The 15,178-nt window shown below is 44.6% G+C and overlaps 1 protein-coding gene across 7 annotated transcripts in view; it reads left to right on the top strand.

Annotated features, from left to right (window-relative positions):
- Positions 1–15,178, top strand: part of LOC311272635 (RNA-binding motif, single-stranded-interacting protein 3) — a gene marked incomplete at its 3' end in the record, with an annotated part of 290,445 nt that overhangs the window by 233,177 nt on the left and 42,090 nt on the right. For all 7 annotated transcript variants that reach the window (XM_084379187.1, XM_084379188.1, XM_084379186.1 and 4 more), the window contains one exon: positions 11,110–11,216. In XM_084379187.1, coding sequence (XP_084235313.1) covers positions 11,110–11,216 — 107 coding nt within the window. The remainder of the gene's footprint in view (positions 1–11,109; positions 11,217–15,178) is intronic.

The raw sequence follows: 15,178 nt of genomic DNA, 5'->3' as shown, positions 1-15,178 counted from the left end.
TCCTCTTACACATAGACACACAGATTTATGAATTACCTTGAGCTAGTCATATCTCTCTCCTTAGACCCGAGACGTAATCTTGCCACAGATGCATCCAGATCAATTTTTCAGGATGTCTTATTTGTGGAGTGAGCGGCGGGCTCTCGCCGCAGCAGGGGTGAGTGTGTGGGGGGTGGATGCAGTCAGGGTGTATCCAATTTCAGGCTGCAAAGCAAATGGCCTTGGAGATCAAGGATTATACAGCAGATTTCTGAGTCGAGCTGATATTGATTCGCCGTGCCCCTGGTGAACTCCGCGTTGTATCTTCTCCCTGTAAGCTTTTAAATGTTGCTGCCTTAATGCCCCCCCTCCCCTCGTCAGTATCGGCCCCTGATCTAAAAGGCCACAACAACTGACCCGTATAAATATGGCCTTTTGTTTGGATGTCAAATCAAAGAGTGCAGGGTTTATTAGTCCAGGATAAGGTATTAATCTTAGTTGCTGAGTTGTAGATGGAGCTGTTGGATATGATGAAATATCAGCATTAACTTCCCTTCATAAAAAAAATACTGTAAGCACTTTTAATGACCGTGTTTGAGAGAGTTTGACAGCTTATTGTTTTTCATTTTAATGCACATTCTGGCAGACAAAGAGCTGAGAAAGAAAGATCTCACATGCTCTGCAGACAGAAGGCTAACTGCATACATTAAACAGTACGTCTATACTTAATATAGTCAGAATTTGAGGCCTTTTTTTTACAGAACCGTGGCTGCTCATGTGGATAATCGTCAGATATTTACTCTTTTGTTGGCGTTCTGGCAGCCTTGTTGGAGCCTCTCCACACTGATGAATGTCTGACCACCCAGATGCTGAATTCTTCCATAGAAACTTTACGTTTGAAACTCAGATCCTTTTTCAGTTTTGTGCGGCAGAGGCATTAATCATCACTGCTAATGGGTTTTGATGTGCTGTCCCATACTGAGCAGCACTCTTGGCACCCCTCTGCGACTTCACTTTCTTCATCTCCTTCGCCAGTGTGAGGCACAGAATAAAAGTTTGTTGTCCTGCCATTTAGCCATCAGCTCTGCAACTCCTCTCCACTCTTTTCTCTCTCTCCATCACACTCTCCTTCACACCCTTTCTCTCTCTCTTTTTTCACCCACACACATTGTAAACCAGTGAATACTGTACAGCCACATATTTGAAGATCGGTAATTGCTTTTGGAAAAGCTGAGAAAAGGGAAAGAACATCGCCTCAAAGTCTAATTATTCAACAAAACCCCCCCTCGAAATAATAGAAAGAACAGCAAAAGGGGGTTGAGATGGGTGTTGGGATCTGGTTAACTCGTCAAATAGGCCCATTATGGGGTAAAATCAACAGTGGGGAGTGTTAGATGTGTGCCAGCGAGGGGAGAGCAAGTCCAAATCCCCTCAGTTCGCACAGCCATTACAAACAAGAGTGGATTAGCCAGCCGCCCCCCTGCTGGGACAGTGAATGGATGAGAATGGGAAAGATGACGGAGGCCGCTCGTCTCCCGCATTATCTAAATAACAGGCCGGGGAATTCAATAAGTACCAGCCTCATCAGACCTCATCAGCTCCCCCAATTAAGCTGCACATCATGGCGGCTGGCGGGCTGGTTGCTGTTGGTGACAGACGAGAGCCGGCGTGGCAGCGCTGTGCCCCCCTACATTCCTGACATTGTTTAAGTGAAAGCATTGTGTGTTTGTGTGAGAGAGTCTGGGACAGGTGGGTTTGTTTGGAGGAGTATCATAAGCGCTGATGAATATCGTTAGTGCAACAATGGTGTTTATTTCTGTTCCTCTCCTCACTGACACTCAGGCCCACCTACGCTGTTGTTCTCCTGTCCTTGATGCCGCATACGCGAGTCCCTCATAGCCGACCTGGAAGTTACCTTCACCGTGTCGTTGCTTGTGAACCATAGTGATATCGATGCAGTGTGTCAACATCTCTCCCCTCCCACATTACCTCCCTGCGTTTCCCCAAGGGTCAGGACACGTGGAGGAAAAACACCGCTCTCCCACATCGATTGGGGCCCATTAACGCCGACTGAGAAAAACAAAGTCTTTTCATCACTTCTGAGATGTTCACGCAAGGACTTACTCAAAGTTGTTCTGCACAGGTCAACTGTTCTCTCTGATTATCGCTCTGATACAGCCCTCTAAGGGGATGAAGGGGCATACATGCTGAAGCTAGTATAAATAATGCTGAAGAGTTTGCTAAGTGCGTATTTTTTTCCCAAGAGAGGAATGTGCTATGAAACTGCCCTCTTACTTTGTTTTTCTTACTTTCTTTGAAACAGTGGGAAGTCTGAGAGGGAAACAGTAGTGTGGTGCTGACATAGGAAGGAAGTGGGGTCATATTTTGGTCAGAGATTGTTTTGTTTCAAGGATTTCAACCTCTAATTATCTTTCAAATTATTATCTTAGGGCTTTCCTGCTTCGACAGTTGACACCCTACCCAGTGTAAACTTCGTATCAAGGCGTCAGCGGGATCCCTCTCAAATTGATCGTACACGCCAGAAGCTGCATCGTGCTGCGAAAGTATATTTCAAACTATTTCCCTGACCTGAGCTTTAACATCTAAAACAATTTATACATTTCAGGAAATAAGCCAGGAAATATTGCGGTTTCCTCAGAAAACAGTTGATAGTGTGCACAAAAAAAAGATGGCACTATGTTGTCAGCAACTTTTCTGGAAAGACAGAGGAAAATTAGTGTCAACGCTGCTGGAGAACAAAGAGAATACCTAAGAAATGAATGAATTATGAGCCTTGGGAATGTCTTGTCTGATGCACTGTTTGAAGTTGGAAGTACAGGGGTCTGTCAGACAAATCACAGATGACTGGGTTAGCCATCTTACGTCATCAGCTCAGGACCTGACTTTGACTTTTCAGTCTCATGAAGCTGGCTACACAGCTAATCTTAAATTAACCTGCCAGTCCGTCACTATATATTAGGACAATGTATAATATTGCACAGAATATTAAAGGAGAGAAGGTAGCCTGATATATATCATTCATAACAACTCTCTAATGAAGGGCTCACCACCTCTAAATATAAGTACTGTTCCACCTGCTGGAGTTGACACCTGTTAATCTCACACAGGTGTGAGATTCATGTTTAACCGAGCTCACAAAATGATCTTCTACTACTTCCTTCTTAATTTGAAGGCAGAATAAGACAAAGAAGATTAGAAGGATAAATGTAATGCAAGTGACAACACAGCATCTGTTAGATCAGTAGCAGTAATTAGTAAGAATACTAGAAAGATTACCAAAATTAAGCAAGTTGAACAAATCTGTTGACAATAACACTTTTAGCACATAATGTCCAACACTGCCACTTTGATCTGTCGGGTTCAGGAACCAAAAGCAGGGATATTGTTTTAAAATACGCAAAGACTGTGAGAAAGAAGGGTAACAGAGACGTAGGAAGTTGATGAGAGTAACAGATACGATTTTTATGAGGGAGAATTGCAGAAAAATAGTGCAGACCTTCCTGCGCTGCCTTTGGTAACATCTGAGAGTGTGTTTTTGTGTGTGTGCAAGGCTGCTCTTTTGAAAGTGAAAGAGCAAAGAGAGCTGCACCTGCAGCTCCTATCAACCAGTGGAAAGCTCCTTTCAGCACAGCTTTAATTACAGTGTCTGCAGCTTTGCTTGGCTCAGACAGGCCGGTCTCCACGCAGCCAACCAAATCCTCTCACACACAGCCGCCTTCCTCTGCCACAGAGTCGCCTGATCCCCAATCAGCCGACGTGCCACTCTTCATCGATCCCCAATCAGTTACAGTAAAGGGGGACGCTATGGAAGCCCCCCTCTGCCCCTTCCCCCCTTATTAGTCAGGTGCCCCGCTTTCATTGATCATAAATCAACGTCACTGGCGGAATTGATCGTCAATCACCCCCAGTGACATTATTGATCCGGCCGGTCCCTCAGCTACAGGCCTGCCCTCAGCCCTCGGCCCACATCGCAGCCCGACTGTGGCGTATTGATCCCCCTCAGATACAGTATTGAGGGCTCTTTATTGATAATTCATTTATTGTGCTGTAATTTCATTTTCTTTCCTGTCCATACTGTTGTTACTGGAAGCCCCTACGGTGGAAACCTAGTTAACAAACGCACAGCCTTTTGTATGCCCCGCCATGCTGCTCTAACTGATGTGGCTCTCTCGTATTCGTGGCTCGTAGCATATTTTCCGCCTCTGTTCAAATGTCATTATCAATTTGCAGTCAGTGGTAGCCTACAGGTTAGATAACCCTGTTTAGAACAAGAAAATCATATGTTTGAATCCCTGGACCATATGGGAAATTTCTATGAGAGGCGCGGTACCATTTAGCAAGACACCTGACGTCCTATTTTTCTTTTTGCTGGCCAACAATAGACGACTGCTTGTAATGCGCTCTGAGTGTGAATTTGTGTAATGAATGTCAAGCAGTGCAGTGCTGAAAAACACCGTGCAAGCTCAGCAAAATCTCTCCTTGATAAATAAATCTAAATGATTTTTGCTGTAACATTATGCGGAAGCTGTGTAAGGCTGGTTAAGAGGCTGAAATATGTATTCAAGTCTGAATGCTTGATTTTTAATAATGAAGCCTTCAGAATAGGCCAAAACCATGGTTAAAACAGTCTCTATATATCATGTTCGAAGGTGTACTCGCAGAGCTCCAACCTGATTAATTCTGATTCTGATACAGTGCAATATACCCTGAGCAATATTTGCTGGAGGTCTGGTGGATGGGCAGTTCTGTTGAATTACAAAGCGCCCATCTGTATGATTCATCTCTATAGATGGGAGGTTTCATGGGTCACTGGAGGCGTTGGCAGTGTTATAATACTCTGCTAACAGGGACAGAGCTAGCTTCACCGTCTGCCCACACAGGCAGTGACACAGACAGTGGCAGCAGAGGTCAACCCCCACAGGCAAAGCACAGCAACAGCTGCTCTTAAGTCCCTCTGCCACAGCCAAAACTGATTGCCATGAAAAGAGAGCGCCACAGGCCAGGACCGGTTTTATGCTGCAAGGCCAAAGAGAACCAGTGAAGGCTTGGTTGTTTTTGATGCCATGAAAACAGTTATTGTCTGATGGTGGTGTCAATTTTTAAAGTTTGTTCACTTCATGTGAGAATTGGTTATTGCAGCATTACTCAGATGCACTGCATTGCAATCCACCAGTTTTTAAACATTTTTGCCAGTTTTGCATTGACTGATAAACAGAAAAGCATGTCAGATCAGCAGCCATGTTTTATTTGTTGCTTTTGTGTGTTTACTATAAGCTGCATTGAGAAGAAGCGATGAAGACCTTTGGGTAAGACTCCAAACCAAACCAAATACCACTTGCGCAGCAGATTTGTCTGCGCAGTCTTCACTCACATCGCCTGTTTCACATTGAAGAAAGAAATGTTTTGTTAGCTGGGATCTTATTTTGAAGCCACTCTACAAATAGTGTTTTCAATCTTATACTCCACTCTTACAATTTTGAAGCGACCACAATGCGGCAGCTTGTAATTGCCACCCTGGCCAGCTGTGTAAAGCGGCCACTGATACTGAGACCTACTGCAGCGACAGAGATGTTGGCAGTGTGGAGCAGCGTGTGTGGGTTTAGCATTAGAAACATCTGCCACCGCCACTTTAAAAAGGCAGTCGAACAGAGCAACCAGCGACACTCGCGCTGTGCCATTTGGAATGAATGCGGTGAGGACTGTCTGCTTGCATAAACGTTATTTTAACGTATGGATGGAGGATTGTTAGCCGTTCATTAGAGTTGGCACAAGCGCTGACTTCTTCTCTCTCACACAACTCTGTCTACACTGTTGTTTGTGCTCACCATGGCAACCTTAGTATCGGGAATGGCAAGTGGAAGAAGCTGATTGAGCTAAAAATGAAGTTCTCGTTAACTGGTACATCAGAGCTCGTCTCACAGGAGTTGGCCAGCAGCTGGAAGCCCACCGCCTGTTTGGCGCTGCACTTGCTGCTCTCACATTAACTGTAAAAACAGATTAATTCAGAGTCGGTACTCGAAGGCGCCAACTTATTCACCCATATTTTCATCTGCTAAAATAATTATTACAGCTTTGTGCAAAATCTTCTTCACCTTTTCCATCCAGTTCTGCATATTCCTAGTCACAAAAACATGCACGGGTAACTTTTAAAGAAGTCTCAGATAGAAAGATGGATAGATAGATAGATAGATAGATAGATAGATAGATAGATAGATAGATAGATACAGTAGATAGATAGATAGATAGATAGATAGATAGATAGATAGATAGATAGATAGATGAGGAGAGAGAGAGAGAGGCAGACAGCAGATAACCATGACAGAGAAAGATGCAATCGTGGGGAGACGGACGGCGAGAGTGAGAGATGGATTAGCATGTCAGAGACTCCCTACATAACATTACTCTTGTTAAGTGTGCAATAGCTCATCGATCAGGCTTCTACCGCCCGCATCCAGGGCTCTTCCCTCCGCTTCCCTTCCCGTAATCCATAACATCATCTCAGGCCTGCACCGGCTGGCGTGCTGCAGGAGCCCTCTATGGGAAAGTCTGAGCAAGCACTGATCAATACCTATAGAGCATGTGTAGCAGATGCAGGGTGAGGAGCAAGGCGTTGTTGACATCCTTCTCCCTATACTAATCTTACTTACTCATCTGTATAGTATGGATCCGAACTGGACTGTCACTTCTACCATCACAGAGTCTCTCCCTCCTCTCCTTCTGTCACTGTCTCCTTGTGTCTTTCGGTCTCTCCATGACACCGTATCTGTCTTTCCATCTATCTCCCTCTCCCTTTCCTCTTTGTCTCGCTCACCGCCGCGCTCTCCTCTCAGCGCCCGCTCCATTTATCAGGCCGTGTCATTGAGCCATGTGTGCCGTCCCTGTCAGCAAAACGGCTGGCAGACTGTCTTCATTTCCACGCTGAAGGATGCGAGGCCAGCGTGGCAGTTGTGAGAGCTATCGACTGGGATCTGTCAAAGCCCTCCCTGTAGGGGAAGCTTCTGCTGCCGCCTGTCTTCCTGGTTGGCGGCCATTCTGAGCTTGTCCGTGTTGCTCTGAAAATGGCGACATATATGCTACTCTGCTATACTTTTGGTCCTCGCCTGTCCTGTCCACTTGTCACATGTTTTTCTATCACAACTACCACTTGTTTTTTTCTTAATCTGCATCTATTTCTAGAACTCACCCTTGAACTCCCTTTCTATTCATCTATCCATCTGTGTCTCTCACTCTCTCTCCCCCTCCCACTCTCTTTCCCCTCTCTTTCCCATAAGACACAGCTTCCTCAGTCTGGCCAGCCAGGTCAAGCTCGCTGATGGGAATCAGACAGTTGTTGATCCAATTAGACTTCCCCTCTAGCAGCATCAGAGTACAGCAGAATTCCAATAAAATACTATCCCCGGCTTTTTTTCTGCTTATTCTCTCTACAAACATGTCCTTGCAGTAAGACACAGCGAGCCATCCAGTTGAAATACTTAGCTTATTGAACTTCAAGCCAAGAACCTGTAAAGAACCTTCAACCAAAGTTGTTGTGTTGAGAAGTGGAAAGCTTCCTTCCACTAAAGCTTTTCAGAGTGACATATTTTGGTTCAAGTGGCTGAAAAGTTCCCTCTGTTTGCCCTCTTTAGGGCTTTGCACACAGTGAGAGAGCAAAGCATGGCCAACCCAGTTTGACTCCAAGCCCTTGTGAGAGGCCTCTTTTGTATCTGTCTTCACTGTGAAAAAAAAACGGCTGTTTCCCTGAAACCTTTCTTACCCAGCCCTTCTGCAGCATGTAGGCATTCCTGCATTGATTTCGCTATTCAGGCCAAACAGATGTACGGTCCAACTCGGAGCAGCGAATGAATGTATGGCGTGCTGACATTGATGTATTATAATACATGTGCTGATTTGCATTCATGGATCGAGATGTTATTCAGCTGGCCGTGCGAGACCATCCGGAAGCACGCAAGCTCTCTTTGTCTACAGATATCGGGGAGAAAAGGAATGGTGAGATCTGGTGTTCTCGCTGCGCCGGCTGTTATTCTGCAGACAAAGGGCTGATTTTCCCCAGATGCCGGCCCATAGGAAACATCAGTAACAGCAATAATTACTTATGCACGCAGCGCTAATAAGTGAAACTTGCAACAAGCTTCAATTTAAATGGCTATTGTAATTGCACTGTCTCATACAGAAGTACATCTGCATGCACTTATTGGTTCATTTACAGGGCGGTAATGCGTCTATTGATGAGCAGAAAGCCATGACTATCTCTTCAGAGCCAAATTCGGAGTCTGGAGTGTGATTGAGTCGCGGCTGTGATCAAATGAGGCGAGCAGCATAGACATCTTACTCTCGCTAAACTGTCTTAACACAGCTCCTCTTGCTTTTGTGTTCACGAGCGTGGTTGGTCTTGGTGTGCACACTCCAAGGTATGTCTGCGGTCACCCCTCGTTAACGTGTTTACCAGTTCCTACAGCAACCCACATAAAAAACAATTAGGAGTTCCCATGGAGCACCTTGTTAGCAGTTGTTGACCTCTGACCAAAAGCACTTTATGTCTTTTTCCCATGATTTTGGATCATTAAAGGGCAGCAAATTGCTTCATAACTGAAGGGTTTTTTCATGCGCCCCCCCACAAAACACACTCTCAAGCTGAAGCCAGTGTGAAATGTGTTGTACTTGGAGCCTGTGACCTAAAGACGCAGCATCAGCAAGCAAATATGTACAGCCAGTGGTCCAGTTTATTCTGGGCTGTGCCAGTGATGACGGTGTGTGGTGAGAGGTCTAAGAAAGGTTTTTAGGCTGGCAGCAGTTTGCATTGTGTGTGCGTATGTGGGTATTTCTGTGTGTTTTCGAGGGTTACAGCAGAGAGACTTTAACGGCACAACGAGGGTGTGTGTGTGTGTGTGTGTGTGTGTGTGTGTGTGTGTGTGTGTGTGTGTGTGTGTGTGTGTGTGTGTGTGTGTGTGTGTGTGTCAGGGCTACAGAGGGTAGAGTGTGATCACAGGGTGGGTGGGGTGGTGTGAGGCTGTTGATCTTGGGCTGGAGTCTTAAACAAATTGGCCAGTTCGCTGTGGGAACTGGGGATGTAGTCGCAGGGGTAACGTCAGCGTGCTCTGTGTCAGATTCTCCAAATCTCTCCGATAGCTAATTATCTCCCAGAGTGCCAGAGGAGAGGTTTGGAAGAGCTTTTGTTGTTTTTCTTCTGCAGCGTCTCTCTCACTTCGCTCTTTCCTGCAAAATTCTCCTGGGCTGAATCTGTAAAGTTTGGTCCCATAGTAGACCCTAAAGCCACATAAACACACTTACACGCTTCGGGTTTTTTTTTTTTTTTCCACCGAAGCTTGGTTGCATGTGTTTGGCCTTATAGTAGCCCTGAGGCGGCATGAACGCACACACACAGCCCTCTGCTCGTTTACATAATCGGACACCTACTGTAATTCTCTCAAAATCTGACGTAATTTACAGTCCTGTCATGTCAGAAAATGAATAAACGAATCAACATGTTAGCTCATTAACAGCCCGATCATTTCATTCTACTTGAAAACTCCCTTGTCATAGGTCCACTTCCCTTCAGGTTGTCTCGTTGCTGTCACTCCCTTGTCAATCCTGACAGCACTTCTTTCTCTCCTGTCTTGCGATGCTGCATTATTATCAAGAGCCGAGTGCCTCTAACATCTGGGAGCGGAGATTAAAGCATCAACAATTCTCTTGGTGGGTGTCATCTCTGGCACGACGTGATGAAAGGTCCCGTTGCTCACCTCCTGCAGACAGCCCCGTCATTGGCCTGTGTCGTCACGGAGCGGCTGTGTCACGAGCTGCCAGGCCGGTAATGCGAATGCGATGACAGGAGAGCCGTCAGGTCCCTTCTAAGCCACCAGGTGCAGGGCAGCAGCGGTTAAGTGTTTGGACAAGCTCGCTGGCTCAGCATGGACTGTACTGTTGCTGAACTGTACAAGGTTCCCAGGGAACCAGCGTTTGATCCTGGTGCAGATTTTCACTCTACAGCTGTTTTCTCCTTGTTTCTCCCTTGGTCCTTCACCTGTTTCTCTTATCTGTTTCTTTTTCTTTCCACCTTTTGTGTATTGTTCCTCCTACCGTCTCTTGTACTCCTTTGTTTCTTTTAGTTTATCCGACTGTCTCCAAAGACTTTCCCTTCTTGCTGACAAAGACTAAAAAAAGGGGACGGAAACTGTTAAGACCCCAGCCGATAGAGCCACCCATTTCTCATGAGAAACATTTTTCCCTCCTCTGCTTTTTTTTCTTTCGCTCTCTTCTGTCATTGAGTCTTCAGATTTTTTTTTTCCATATCTCATCAGGGAGTCCTCTAACTGAATCCATTCCTGTCTCTATCAGTGCTCACCTGCAGCTCAAGTGTGAGAAAGTGCCCTTTGAGAAGTTATCTTTATAGCGACGTAGGTCATCGCAACACTTTCATCAACCTTTTATTGGCAATTATGCATACAAAAGGCTGTTGATACAGAGACAGCTTAGATGAGGTCGCAGTACAGAGGGCTTTTTTTTCCCTTCTTCTTTTTTTAATTGGATTAATAACAGCTATTTCATGTCATGTTTTCCTGGGGGTCGATGATAGAAATGGATAGAGCGCCCCCGGTGTTCACTCGCAGAACAGCAGCATTTTTATCCATGACAGCCTGTACTCAAACAACAGCACAGCGAGGCACTTGCGCTGTCGGTTGCGGATTGGAAAAAGGCATAAAATTTCAAATAAAAGAGAAAATGGCTGTGAAAGTAAAACACGGAGGGATAACTCGTCAGGAACAGGAACGCCTTCTAGAAATAAGCTTTGGCTGACAGAGCGGTCCTGCATTACCATCTCAGAGGTATTTACAAGAGCGATTACTGTGATTATTATTTCAACAATACCCTGCAATGCTCTTTCATGGGCTGCCAGCCTGGGCCGGGGAAGGGAGGGCCTGCCAACATCGTCGGTCTGGGAATTTGTCTAGGAGCTCCATAGGAGGGCAGAGAGAAGCGAGGGAGAGATGCCGTGGTAGAAGAAGAGAAATGCAACACGGGTTTTCGAAAAGGGCTTCTGTCCTTGCAAGGGGTCACACGATTCAGTCCTCCTAACGTTATTTTGTCCTCTCTCTCTCTCTCTCTCTGCAGCTCCCACGGAGCCTTTGCTGTGCAAATTTGCAGACGGAGGGCAGAAGAAACGCCAGAGCCAGAGCAAGTACCCTCAGAACGGGAGGCCGTGGCACAGAGAAGGCGAGGTAAGGTGTCACACCAGTGCAGAAGCAGTCCTCCCTCAACATGTCCTAGAAGCATATAGAGTCTATTTACTCTTGCACAACTGAAAAGCTATCTCGCTGTTAGGGTGCAGAAAAAAATCTGTGTTTTTTAGTGCACATCTCACAGCAAACTACATCCCTAGGAATGAGATTTTATACCTCCATGAGAGAATAGGGTTATTTCTTTTACAACGAACAATGAATTCTGCATTCAGCTTTCAGGTTTATCCATCAAGCTGCCAACACATCAGAAGGGTTGCATGTGCTGTAGAGCAACAGTGATGTATAAGTGAATTTTAGTAAAAGTAAAGATATCGTGTTGAAGTATTACTTTGGTAAATGAAGTGAAGTCACCCATAAAAATAGTACTACAGTAAATGCTCTCTAGCATTTGATGTGACTGGCATACTTTATATTTCTTCAACCAGTCGTTGTGGCAAGAGACAGGTTTTACAATCAATCATGAGGATAAGATGCTTCTGTGATAGCAATTTGTTTTAGTTCCTTAATGTTGACACCTACAAATCCAATGAATTTGGAAATATTCACATTTTTACATAATTTCCTCGAGGGCAAGAATTTATAACTGCAACACCCACATATCGGATTAAAATGACTCAGTTAAACTCTTTCCATTCCAACCAGTTGACGCTCTAAACGAGGCGTTTACCACTGAGGTAATGGTATTTTTCTAATAGCAGGCCCCACCCCGCTCACAGGGTCCCATGAGAGGTTGAATACAACATCTGGCTTCATGTAAACCATTCCTGACTGTCATTTGTATTTACTCTAAAGTATGGAGCTGTTAGGAAAAGAAAAAAGGAAAATACCCAAGATATTGATCACACTGTCCCTGGATGTATAGGCGCTGTCATGTAAATTGCATCTCAAGCCAAACGCCTCACTGAACACGTATATTCCCGCCATACATCAGAATGCTGGGAACTAGAAATTGGATACAACGCCATGGAAACATATTCATCAGCAACATGTGGAGACAAGGTTAAAGTCTCTTCATCCCCTACCAACCAGCTATACTGGGAAGGACATGCAGAGGAGACAGGTAGAGAAGTGCTTCAGACCGGGACTATATAGAGTAGAGAGAATACACACACACATTCAGTGAGGCTGACAGTTGTGCTGAAACGGCAAGGTAGGGGAGACCAGAAGAGATGAAATGTTTGTCCTTCAGGAAAAAACATGCTCTGTGTGTGTGGAAGGTGTAGGTGGAGTATTACACTCGCCATGCGTTTGTGTGTTTGCGTCTGTCCATCACATGTTCAGCAGCCCTGACACCTATAAGCCAGCGAAGCGTGTTTAACCTAAATCACATTGCTACATCCCCTCACAGGCCCACACATTGACAGGGTCAGCTCAGTTGACTTGAGGTAAAGTGAGATGAGCGATACTGAGTCTGTGTGTGTGTGTGTGTGTGTGTGTGTTTGTATACTTCATCTTAAAGTGTGTGCCAAAATGGAGGAAACACCCCTTTTGTCCTTTTGCTATTTTTATTCCATAACCTGAACCTCCTCTACATTATACACACAAACTTTGACCAGAGCGTTTTACAGCTGCTCGCGGTGTCACACCGATCCTACCACCTGTGAAATATGTTTATATATTACAAATTTGCCTTTTTGAATATGCTCTGTAGCCTGAATATCATCATGGACACATTTTTCCCCGTTGAGGAAGTGTGACTCTTTTATTCAGTCTCAAATTAAAGTCCTTCCTGTTGTCACCAATAACGGAGAAAGCTTCCCTCTCTGTCATCCCCCGTCTCCTCCCGCTCCATCTCCCTCTCTTTGGCCCCCTGCGTCCATCCATGTTTCACATTACTCTGCGTTAGTGCGTGACTGAGAGGTCGAGGTTTAACAGCCCGAGTTCAAGGCGGCGTGTGTGAATGTGTAAATCTGTAGCTTAACGCCGAATGTGCTCGAGTGTGGGGGCCGTTTATTTGTTTATATGTGTGTGTGTTTGTCTTTATGTGCTGTTGTTTTGCTATCCTTGAGGGAGCCAGTAAAAGATTTAGACCTTCAGACTGAGGACATATTTTGTTTTCAAATTGAAGCTATCTTAGCTCATGAACTTCACAGAAATGTTTGAATCAAGGATTTGGATTTAAATTAAAGATACGATTAAAACATTTTTTATATAAAGAACATACAAAACACGATATACAAGAGTTTATACAATCAAACAGGAAATCCACAGTAAAAGAGGACGAGGTTGAGGAGCTTAGGTTTAAGATCAGAATAAGGTTTGGATCCAATTGTTAATGTTTTGCAATTTGATACTAATTTATTTAACATGTTCATTCCCTCTCCCAACCCTGCTGCCTGTCCTTATTTGAACACATGATCAAAAAAAATGTTGGCAGGATAAAATACCAGGTTGTAAGGAGGATGAAGAGTCATATACAGGCAGAGAAGAAGACTCTCTGAACACTTCAATTGCTTTTATTGTTTTGAACTGCATTTCCTATGTGTACTTGCATTAAAAACTACAGATGTGCTGTATCTGATATTATTAAGAGCTCTGGGATTTGTACTGATTATTATCTTAAATGCCTCTCAAGATGTGAGAAAAATACATGGAGTAAATAAATTGCATCACATATAGGAAGAGAGAAGAAAGGAGAGGAAGTCTGTTACCCCATATGCCTCTTTCTTATTTATAGTATTAATGACTTGCTGAAGAAAATAAATAAACAATTGCAAACTGAAGCCCTTTTCTCAAGGGATTAGTATTACCTGGAATCTGGATTGCGGCTCATCGTGTTTAAAAGGACTCAATGTCTGTGATGTGAGAGCGGCTATATTGATGTGTAGAAGTGATGACAGAGAAGGTTAGGAGCAACAACAGGTTGTCATTCAAGTATAATAGCGGAGCATCTTTTACTTGTTGTAAATGAGCTGCAAATGTGTACTTATGCCTGTAGCACATTCAGAAAGTGAGCAAATCAACACTAAACTATGTTAATAATGTTGCTGATGAAGAACAGATGCTTTGCCTCTAAAGGGTGACGTTACTAGGAACCTTGTCATCATATCCAGGAGATCATTTCAGTCAGTGAGTGTAAAATACAGACTTTGCTCATCCCGTGCAAATGTGCCACGCGAAACACAAATTTGTGGGGTAATTTCTACCTCCCATTCGGTCCCCTGGTAATACAAGCCCCATGTGAATTACCCACATATGCAAACACATAACCCATATGCAAATTTGGTAGACAGATCAAGTAGACTACTGTCCTTTGCAGAGATAGGGGTCATCTGTTGCTTTTTGCCTGACTTGCATGAGAAAGCAAGAAGAAGCAGAGTTACGTGACTTTTCAAAGATTTTTTATTCATTTAATTTTTTTCACACCTTACTTTGACATCTGAGATCTGATCGCAATGCAAATCAGACCACCTCCAGATACGGTCCAGCTGGTCCGATACCATCAGTATTCTGCATTCTGGATGCGTTTACACCTATAGGGCCACTAGAAAGGCTCTTATACAGGTTGTCCTTGTGGTCATCGGTCAGCTGTGCTGGCGAAGGCAGATGGGAGATAGCCATCACATGTTAGCCTGTTTATCAGAGCTGAGGCCATGCCTCACTTCACTCCCCGTGGCAGGCAGGTGAGGGGGGAGAAACAGCCCTCACCACCCATGACTCTCTGTCCTTTCTCCCTCTCTCTATCTCTACAGTTTATATCACTCTGCTCTTATCGCCCCCTCCCCCGTCTTTTTTTTCTTTCTTTAAGCGCTCTCTCCTTCTCGCCATCTCTTTCTCTCCCACTTTGTCTCTCTTCCCCGTGTTTGAAGTCTTCCCAGATCCCACAGCAACATATGGAGAGAGAGAGAGAGAGAGAGAGAGAGCGGTGACTCACTGAGAGAGGAAGAGAAAGGACGAGAGAGGGAACACATTGCATGATCAGTCAGGAGTTACAAGGGGTT

The sequence above is a fragment of the Pagrus pagrus genome (assembly GCF_965226575.1).
Source record: "Pagrus pagrus genome assembly, chromosome: 17".
NCBI lineage: Eukaryota > Metazoa > Chordata > Actinopteri > Spariformes > Sparidae > Pagrus > Pagrus pagrus.
The sequence above is the reverse complement of the archived record's forward strand: the minus strand, read 5'-3'. Positions and strand labels throughout refer to the sequence as shown.